The sequence below is a fragment of the Tympanuchus pallidicinctus genome, unplaced genomic scaffold (assembly GCF_026119805.1).
Source record: "Tympanuchus pallidicinctus isolate F22 unplaced genomic scaffold, pur_lepc_1.0 scaffold12, whole genome shotgun sequence".
Taxonomy (NCBI): Eukaryota; Metazoa; Chordata; class Aves; order Galliformes; family Phasianidae; genus Tympanuchus; species Tympanuchus pallidicinctus.
In genome coordinates, this window is record NW_026294637.1 from 11,052,490 (window position 1) to 11,062,687 (window position 10,198).

Genomic DNA, 10,198 nt, shown 5'->3' on the forward strand with positions numbered 1-10,198 from the left:
ATGATGCAGAGCGCCATTTCTTGCCCAAGACAACCATCAGCTGACTTGTCCAGCATTTAAAGGCTGCTTCGGGTTAACACACAGGTCTAATTTTGGTATAGAGTGCTGAAATTCATAAGGAATAAGAGGTGCCATCTTTCTCTTTCTTTCCTTGTCTTGCTGCTGTGCAGCCATGCTGATATTAGAGGGCCTCTTTTGGTATTTACACAATAACATAGCCATACATGTCATATATATAAACATATGTCATATATGAGTGTGTTTCCTTTGGCTTTAACAATCTGAAAAGTCTGCACTATAAAAGTCAACTTTGTGCTATTTCTCATGATAATAATATCATCAAACATGATGAAACAGCAATATAAATTACAGCTCACGTAACACTTTTACAAGAACAGTTTGTTTGGGTTCTTTTTTTGTTTGTTTGTGGGTTGTTTGGTTTTTGCTGTTGTTGTTTTTTGTAGTCATTGTATTTTGTTATTCCATAAAAAAAAAAAGAATCAAAGAATCATGTAGTAGCATGTTTTAACTGTAGAGCTGCATATAACAGATCTCACTTGCTCATCTGGCTGCTGTGTCTGAGAAGGAACTGTTAAAGAAGGAACTACAGGGATGGGCGTGACATTGAATGCACTTCCTGGACATCCACAGCTATAACTTTTCTCTTTGCTCTTTCTCCCTTCTGTTTTTGATGTAGGCATTTAAATTCCAGGCCAGCTTAGCTGGAGCTCAGATGATACATTCCACCTAATAAGTGTATTGTTTAGGGCTTTAGGTGAATGGCATCCAGTTATTCTGAGCATAAGAAAGGAAAAATTTTGCTATTAAACTTTTTAAAACTTAATTTGCTAAAAAGAAACAGGTCGTAGTGACTCCATAAAGTGAAACAAATCCAAAGAAATAGGTGCTGGGACCACGCAGCTAGTAGTTTTTTTGTTGTTTATGTTTTAGTGTTAAATGACAGCTTTCTGTTTGTCATTCTGGTATAATTCAGCATGCTTTCCAACCTGCTGTGAGCAGGGCGTCTTGTCCTCCTTTCAGCAGTTACCACTAACAGTGTTTCACAAAGGACCATGCAGAAGTTACAGGTGGTCAGAGCTGATTGCTGTGCAAAGGAGTCTTTCAACACACACACCCCAACTAACCAGAAAAGGTATTCATTGTCTGCACCTTGTGGAAGTAACTTGCAGCCAGTATGTTTTTCAAAGATTGCAAACTACCTCCATTTTGCAAACCCTGTTTGGTTTCACTCAGCTTAGCACTGTGTCCTACTGTGCTAAGAGTAGGACTGAGCCTAAGCCTGGTACTCCTGCATTCAATTAGAGCTTTGACATTGCTCATTTCAATGGGCTCAGATCTCAAGCAAACATTGGCAGACCACAGCTTATTAGCTGCTTGTGGATCCTGCAAGTCATCTTGGCGTTCTGGCAGTTTTGCAAATCCATTTAATTTTAAAGTTACCAGTGACATTGGAAATGGAAGCTGGCAGGTATTCCATGTGGGTGGTTTTGCTGCACTGGTTTCATTCAGTGACAGCTTACAACTGTTTATCTAAGGCCTCTGCACTGTGATCCATTACAGTATCTCAGCATTTTTTTCCCCATCTTTCCTTTTTGCTTGGCTTACCAGTTTTCCATTCCTTCCATCAGGCTGTGCAGATGATTAGCCTATTGCCTTGAATTCTATGGCCACTCTTCTTCTGGCAGGAGAGATCTGTGCTGACACAAAAGATCTCCTTGAAGATGTTGTCAGCTGAGTCCTTCAGAAGGAACTACTGTTAAATATTATAACTATTATGGCACTTTCCTATTCTTTGTTGGTGTAGTGGGGCTACCAGTGAAGCACCTTTAAGGAATGAAAGAAGAATTTAAAAAGAGGATTTGACTGAAACATGTTCTGTTCTGGTGTAAGCATGATAATATATTGAGATAATTAGAAATAAAATAGAAATAAAAGTAATCAAATGGGAAGCTTGTACTTAGACAATACAAGGTGATTATGTAGAAATACCTTTCAGTACAGGAAAATATATGGATCTCTTCTGTTTTGAAAAATGTGGACAGTGTAAACGTGAAAAAGTGAACACATTTTCAAATGAGGGTGTGCCTTTCCTTCAAAGTGCTGATACTGCTGGTACTGCTGAAGTTTTATAGCAAATACGCTTCTCAAGAACTTCAAGAAACAAGAGACTTTCTCAAAATAAATACTGACACTAAAAAAATGACCTCAGAACCAAAAGTGCTTCCTCAAAGAACCTGGAGCTGCAGGCTGATACCTGCAGGGAAAGTGCTCTGGCTGAGGTCTTCCATGGACTGACGTGGGACGCTTAGGTGCTGTGCCACATGTAGGCAAAGAGGAGAAACAGAAGAAAGAATAGTAAGATTTCACTTAGGAAACAGATCTCTATGTCTTGATGATTCCTTGAGAAAAATAAAAGAACCTTCTGTAGAACAACACCCTTTTGCTTATTAACCAACTTTTTTAGTTAATTTCATAAAAATGGTAAATGCTAAAATTAACCAGCAAAATGTTCTTTTGTTGCAATGATAACAGCTGGGGAGAGGGGACTGGAGAGGGGAAACAAAAACATTTTAAAAAACAATCTACTATATTCTCTTCCTTCACAGGGCAAACAGACATACACAAGCATTAACACTTTTTCTGGTTTGACCATTATCAACTGTACACACACAGGCGTACATGTTTAACAACAGTAAGCATAACTGAAGTTGAGAAGTGTTTTCCCTTCCCTGTGTTATTTCTGAGGCTTGAGTCTGTACGTCTTTCAAGTCAAATTATCAATACCAACAATGGAAAAAAAATAGGGTATTTCCATAGTTTAAGTTCTTATTTTAAGTGGACCAATGCCTTTTCTTTCTTAATGTATCAAATAACATTTTAAATCTTGTCCCTTAGTTTGTTGGTATTAGTAATTAGAAAGCAGACTGAGGGACAAAAAACTGAAAATGAATCTTTGTCGTTTTAATCGCTTACCCTTTGAAGTAGGTGAATAAAATATTGGAACTCCAGGACCTGCTTTTGTTCCCCTGTCTTTCTGTGGACATTCACAGCACAGTCTCCATCTTCTTCACCCTACCTGTGAATGTTTGCTGAGCTGTCCAGCTTTCCACACCACTCATGGAGTTTGTTTTGCAACAAAATCCAATATGAGAAGTTGAGCAACAATAAAGCAGGAAGATTTTCTGTTCAGTGCCAGAAGTTACTTCAGTATCTCAAGTCTCTCTCACTCCCACTTTCTGGAAATAATTGTATTCAACTTCTGTAATAATTTGTTCCCTTCCAGCCAGGTGTAATAATGCATGGCCTAGTCACAAAGGAGCTTAAGGTATTTTCTTACACAGACAATCTCCCTCTAACCACCTTTTAGCAGTTGGTTCCCCCCTCCTCCCTGCTTGCAGTATACTGATACCTCAGTATCAGTTCCTCAGAGCTTCCCAGAACAACAGCTGTAGGTTTGAGGACTCAGAAAGACAACCTGCATTACCTCATTTTTGTGCCATGGCCTTGGAAATCTTTCAGTCTAGGCTTTGTGTACCCAGTTCTAATTTTCACATGCAACTACACAGTCGCAGGACTACTTTGGACATTTAATTGCTGCATCTACAGGTAAAATGTGTATTCTCATGCTCATGGTAGGTATTTAGCAAGGGGACCACATTATATAAGGCTATATCAAAAGCTTGTATTTAGAGCAGTGACAATAGTACTCAGAAAACCAGGTGTTTGCAAGCAGTGCAGTTACTGACCTGAACTATCTTCAGATTGTAAAATCCATAAACATACTCTCAGTTAATGACAGTTAATGACTGTGCTGGTAGACGTCCTGTGGAATGGTAAATTGTAGATGTTTCAAAAAAAAAAAAAAAAAGAGGAACCTGGAATTATCATTTCATTAATAGTTTCTTTCCAAGGACATGCATAACCACTTACTTTAAATATTGTGGTAGCAGAATGGTCATTTATAGAAACAATGATTTTCTGGACTTCAGAAAAACTAGTAGTAAAATATTTTATCACAGTTCCACTTCTCAAGTTGTGACATTTTTCTTTGTATATTTGCCAGTTCTCAAGCTGGGAGACATAATAACTCTGAGATGAAATCCCACAATCCTTTCCCTTAGAAACAACCATCCAGAGTTCCACAAGTCTGAAGAGCCACGTGTTGAGATTCTTTAGCAGGCCCAACTGTTGGACAGCTGGAGGAGCAAATTTTTTCAGAGCTCTCACTGAAAAAAAAAAAAGTAAAAACTAAATCTTTTTCATACTGCAAGCAACACAAGGTTTGAGGGAATGTTAGCACAAGAAAAAGTTTAAAGGTCTGTAAATCAGATAGAAATTAACATGAGGTAGATTAAAAATTTCTACAGTCTGAGTACCTGCTTTTTCTACTTATGTTGCTGTTCCCTTCCTGTCTTCGCAGTGACTGTGCTTTCATTAAATTCAGCCTTTTTTCTTCATATCTTCACTGTTCCTTCCCAGGAAGATCAGAAGTAAACATGAGACTGAGATCTTGCAGACTTGTCTAGTTCCAGTGGTTTTCCTACACCATTACCACACAGTGACCAGCAACAGGCATTAATCTTGGACACCTATAGAAATACTCACCTAGATAGCCTTTAAAATGACTGACCTCAAAACTGAGGGTAGGACTCAGTAATCTAGAAATTATAGTGAGAAAAGCAAGAGGCAAGTTAAACTGGCAAAGTGATTTTATGGCATCTGGCACTGACTGCTGAGAGCAGGCACGTTCCTGCTTAATTCAACTGCTGTAAAATGTGTTCTGCTGTATTAAAATCAGTGGAAAACTTCCTTTAAGGAAAGAAGCCTCCTACTATGACTTTTATTTACTTCAAAACAGCTTGTTAGTAGATTTATGAAAGAAAGGGATTTCTGTGCTTGAATGTGGGACTTCAGTACAACAGATCATCTGTGATTATGGGGCTTAGAGTATTCTAGTGCACAGGAGCAGGTGAAAGGTTGGCAGACATACGTGTTTATTCTGCCAAAAACAAGTGCTGCAAGCTATCACTGTACTATAAATTATTCTTGCATTGTTTATACTGCAGTTTGTCTATGAGATACTATGAGATACTGTGTTTATCTATGAGATACAACTTACCCAGGACAAATCTTTGCTTTGCAGTATCGTAACAAGCATTATTTTAAAACCCAGAGGAGTGCAGAAATGGGATCCTTGTGGAAAAGCGACGTTTGATGTTCTTTTTAAAGGGGGTGGAATGGTGACAGCAGGATGAACTTCTACTTAAATTCAATATGATTTTTTTTAAGTGAGAGAACACGCAGACTTGAAGTTTTAGAGTAAGTTTTCTTACTGCTTCTTTTTACCAGGATTTAAAGATTTAAACCTGGGAAGATTCAAGGTGCACTTTCCTATTTCATTTTGAAATCAGCTCTGTCTCATTGCTTCTGCCTCTGGAACTTTATAACACCAAAAAAAAAAAAAAAAAAAAAAAGGAAAATATCCCATGTAAATTTAAAATTCAATAAGAGTACAATTGTTCCTGTTTTAAATAGGCTTTCACTGATATTCAGGAGCAGCAGCATTACACGACAGAAACATCTTAGGTTCTGCTTTCTTTTTTTGGCAGGAAAGTCTAACGTGGAAATTAGCAATGTGGTCACTGCAGACAAACAGAATTTTCCTCCATTTCCCAAAATGCTGGAGAGAAGATTAAAAATATACATATCTTCTCATCATGGAGAACTTTTTTTCCTGATAGTAGAATAAACATTCCTAGTATAATACCATCAACATCTGATATTTGACATTTTTTATCACTGCACATTATACTCCTCTATCCCCAAATGCAAAAGCATAGAACTCTAAAGCAAAAGACAGTACTACTGTATTGCACACTTTGTGCATAGAGCAGTCAAACCTCAATACATTCACATCTGCTTGTAGAAGGACGTAACCATCCCAGCTGTAAATTCTTCAGATATTGGCATTGGCTGCTCAAATTCCTTTTCCCTCCTGATAATCGTTCCTAGTCTGAAAGGCAGAGTAACTCCTAGGAGTTGATTTGTACTTCTTGATTATCCTGCTCTTGCTACCAAGTTGATGAGGAATGAACTCTCTACATAGCAACATAAGATCCATTACTTGTTTAAACTGAGATTTTTACGTTTTTCAAAACATAATTCTAATAATGATTTACTTGACTTTTTTAATGATTTAGTTGCTTGCGTGTTTGTTTCTTAATAAATTTTAATTTGTATTCCTTTTAAAAATCATTTCAGGCATATGGTTCTGGTTGTGACATTGTTATTCTGGCAAATGACTTTGAATGTGTACAAATTATTCCTGGTGCTAAACATGGAAACATTCAGGTCAGTTGTGTGGAGTGCTCCCAGCGACAAGGCAGGGTAAGGATTGGGTTTTTTATTTTTCGTTTTTATATAGGCCTAAAGAAAAAGGATACTGAAACAATTCAACACAAAACATTAACGTGATTACTGAGTTAATTAAATGACAAAGATTTTTACTGATCTGTGGTTTTCAGCGCCATTCTGAGGATTGCTTTAGAACAGTCCATTTTTGAAAATTTTAGGTTGTGGTGCAGGGAGAAGGCAGGAGTTACATTTTAACAGTGGATTTTATGCCTTTGCAACATATGCAGTAACAAACCTCTCAAAATGTGGAAAGATACATTAGTTGCAGTATGGCAATGGTATAAAATTTCCTGCTTCTGTGATTCAGTAATTTTCTGCTTGCATATGGTAAAACATGGCAGGGATAAATAATTTATATAAACATAAATAAATTAAAGGTTCTTTGTTTTTTTCAGAAAAGCTCGGGCACGTTTATAGTGTTTCAAAGTGCTGCAATATGAGCTGTCATAACTGTGTATGTGGCTTTATTTTAAATCCCCACTTAATGCTGAACAGACAGTCTAGATTGCCATGAAAAAAAAAAAAACCAAAACCTTTCTATGAAGTATTGCAGAGCACTGAGCACAAATTTTGCTTATCAGTTCTGTTTGCCCACCACTGTTACCAAGTCAGGCAAATTTTAGCTGTAGAGGCCCCCGCACTTCAGCCATGGAGGCCCAGTGGGAAGAGAGATTCCATCTTGCACAGGTGGCTTCTGCAAGACCACTGTGAACCTCTGCAGGGTTCTGCATTCAGGACTCTGAACTCAAAGTCCATTCTTTTTTGGTTTGGTGTTTATTTTAATTTTCTCCCCACCGTGTGAAGAGGAAGTAAGATTTCATAATGTGGTGAAACTCTTATTTCACTTCCGTGTCAAAGAGAATGGGAGGAACTTTAAACAGTTGTTTTAAAAATCTTTTATACAAGAAAACAGTTAAATGATTGTCAAAAGTACTTACAAGCATTTGAGTATTGGGAATATTACTAGATAAATTCCTGATAAAGGCCATCTTGTACATGGAGGGTTTCCGTAAAACAAGTAGATGAAGGAAATTGAGTGGTACAAGAACTTCAGTTTTTCCATTACTATTTATCTTCCCTGACAATGTAATTTAACTATTCAAAATGGAATCCAATTTCTTCCCCTTTTCTAGTAATTATTATTTAGTGGTACAAAATGGAACATGGGGTCACACTGAGACCCAGACACTAATAATTAATTCATTAGTTACTTGTAAAGTAGGGAAAACGAGCAGAAGTAGTAAGATACCAGCTTTCCCTTACGCATTAACAATAGTTGCCTTAGAAGTAAGTATTAGATCTGATTGACAGTGTTCATCCCACTGAATGAAATATCTTCCATACTTACAGTTAAAATCTTAAAGATGGGCTAGTTCAAAGGTATGCATTTCTGATCTTCCTATAGAAAGTATTTGTATAATACTCTGAATAACATTTGTTTTCATTTTACTTGCTGAATATCTGTACATTGCAGTAGTACTGTGGAAATTCTTTAGATTCTTTCAAAGATTTTGGAGCAGTTAGGCTTCTCTCCTAACCTTATATCTTGAATCTTTGGGGTTTTTTTTCCAGATTGCAGCATCATATGGAAATGCTGTTTGCATTTTTGAACCACTTGGTGTAAATTCTCATAAAAGAAACAGTGTAAGTATATATTTTATGATTGTAATTCATTTTAGGTTCTGAAGGAAAAGTATGTCTGTCGGTTATTAAATTGGCACCCAAAAGACTACTGGATACACATTTCACAGCGTCCATAGTAATGGATAATAATAATAAAAGATAAAATAATAATGGATGAGAAGGATCTTCCACTGTACAAACAGAGCTGGGGATTGCAATGTTCTCAAGTTCACAGCAAGATCTGATGCAAGAGTGACATAGCAGTCAGCTCATATTTCTTTAAATTGACATGCCAGGTCTGTAATACAGAAATAGGACTTGGACTTGTGTATCCACACTAGTTTAAACAGCACAGTCATGGCCAAATGTCATGTTGATTGTGTTCACAAGTGGGTTTTGTGATCTGTTGCATTTGTGCTGCCATTCCTTATGTTGTTACAAATGTGTGATGCAACCAGCTTACAGCTGGTTCCCTGCTAGGCAGGGGGGTTGGAACTACATGATCCTTGAGGTCCCTTCCAACCCGGGTGATTCTGTGATTCTGTGATATAGCAATCTACAGATTCATTTGTATCTGATGTGACTCTGATGTGTTTAATTTTTATTAAACAATTGAAATTATTCAAGCTAGACTACAGAGTCTGCCACTGGGTCCTGACTTCGTTTGTAACAACTCAGTGAGAAATAAACACAAACGCCATTGCCGCTGATGTTAAAATTAATTTTTACTCTTCTTTAAACTGCAGCAGCTGAAGTGTCAGTGGCTTAAAACGGGGCAGTTTTTTCTCAGTTCTATGACTTACAACTTAGCCTGGGATCCTCAAGGTAATGTGAAATTTGTGATGCATTTGTTTGATGTTTATAGTTAGAAAACTTGAACATAAATTATTTTTATTGAAATGAAGTGGGAGCATGAATACAGACATTTTAGATGATCCATTCTTGGCAGCGTAGCATCGGATAAAATGCATTTGTGAAGATGCTATGCCAAGTATTTTGAGTGTTTTATGTAAGATTTTAGTTTGGGAATCACGGTGTTAAGTTGATAACTGCCTTAAATTACTACTAATAATCATTTAAATATATTGCTGACTTATAATAAAACTCTACCAAGAGAGAGATATTGATAAGATATCTAACAGTGTGCATTATCTGAGACATTAATGGCTGTTCAGCATCTTCAGAGGTCATTATTAAAAACTATCTGTCATTCAAAGTGATCTTAAAAACATCAAAACCCTAAAAGTTTTTCTTGAAAGGCATTATAAATTCAAAATGTTTTGATAAAAACAGATGTATGGTATGATTGAATACTCTTTCATATTTAAAATGGACTTTATAAAGTTGAATGTTCAACCTGTTTTTAATTATTTTCATCAAAATATGATGACAGACATTAAACATCATTATGCACGTATCAGTTTGGTTTCATATCTTCAACATTACTCACATTCAGGTAACAGGCTGCTGACAGCAACTGACTATTTGCAACTGTGGGCTCCACCATCTAGTGACATTCTAGAGGAAGATGAAGATGATCCTGATAATCAGATGAAAGATGATAAAGTTCTCCCAGTTCTGAATGACTGGAAATGTGTCTGGCAGTGCAAGTGAGTGAGACAGTTCTCATTTTAAGACAGATTGCGATGCCAACTCATATATCAACCCTATCTTCTCTCCAAAAGTGTATTTTAAAATATCTTTTAAATAAGCTTAAACTATCATAAAATTCAAACAATGAAAGTTACTCCAAAAAAAAAAAACCTCATTTTTTCAGGTGACCTTCAGTCACCCAGTAACATATCAAAGGCTTAACTATAGCCCTGGCAATATGTATAAATTTTCCCTGTCTTCTCATCCTTTGAAAGTAGTGCTGAGATACTGGATGTGACAGAGGAGCAGCAGCAAGCAGACATACAATGCTGATCAAGATGAGAGCTGTTTGATGCCTTCCTATCATTTGTCTTGGCCTCTGGGAGTAGAAAAGCAAGTGGAACAAACTTCACTTCCATGATCTCATTAGATCTAGCCTAGGCTTACCATATTTAAAACTACTGATTTTTTAATGTGCTGTTTTTCTCTAAAGAAAACTATATGAAAATACTAAATACTATGTTTTTCTTGTAGCAAACACTTCTTA

General features: G+C 36.7%; 1 protein-coding gene across 5 annotated transcripts in view; it reads left to right on the top strand.

The window, feature by feature from the left end:
- The window catches only part of DMXL2 (Dmx like 2), a 51,563-nt gene that overhangs the window by 693 nt on the left and 40,672 nt on the right, over window positions 1–10,198 (top strand). For 4 of the 5 annotated variants that reach the window (XM_052671915.1, XM_052671917.1, XM_052671916.1 and 1 more), the window contains exons 2-5: window positions 6,283–6,408; window positions 8,008–8,079; window positions 8,805–8,883; window positions 9,515–9,668. In XM_052671915.1, the coding sequence (XP_052527875.1) occupies window positions 6,283–6,408; window positions 8,008–8,079; window positions 8,805–8,883; window positions 9,515–9,668 (431 nt within the window). Of the gene's footprint in view, window positions 1–6,282; window positions 6,409–8,007; window positions 8,080–8,804; window positions 8,884–9,514; window positions 9,669–10,198 lie in introns of those variants that run through there. The other variant, XM_052671919.1, reaches the window with a different exon arrangement.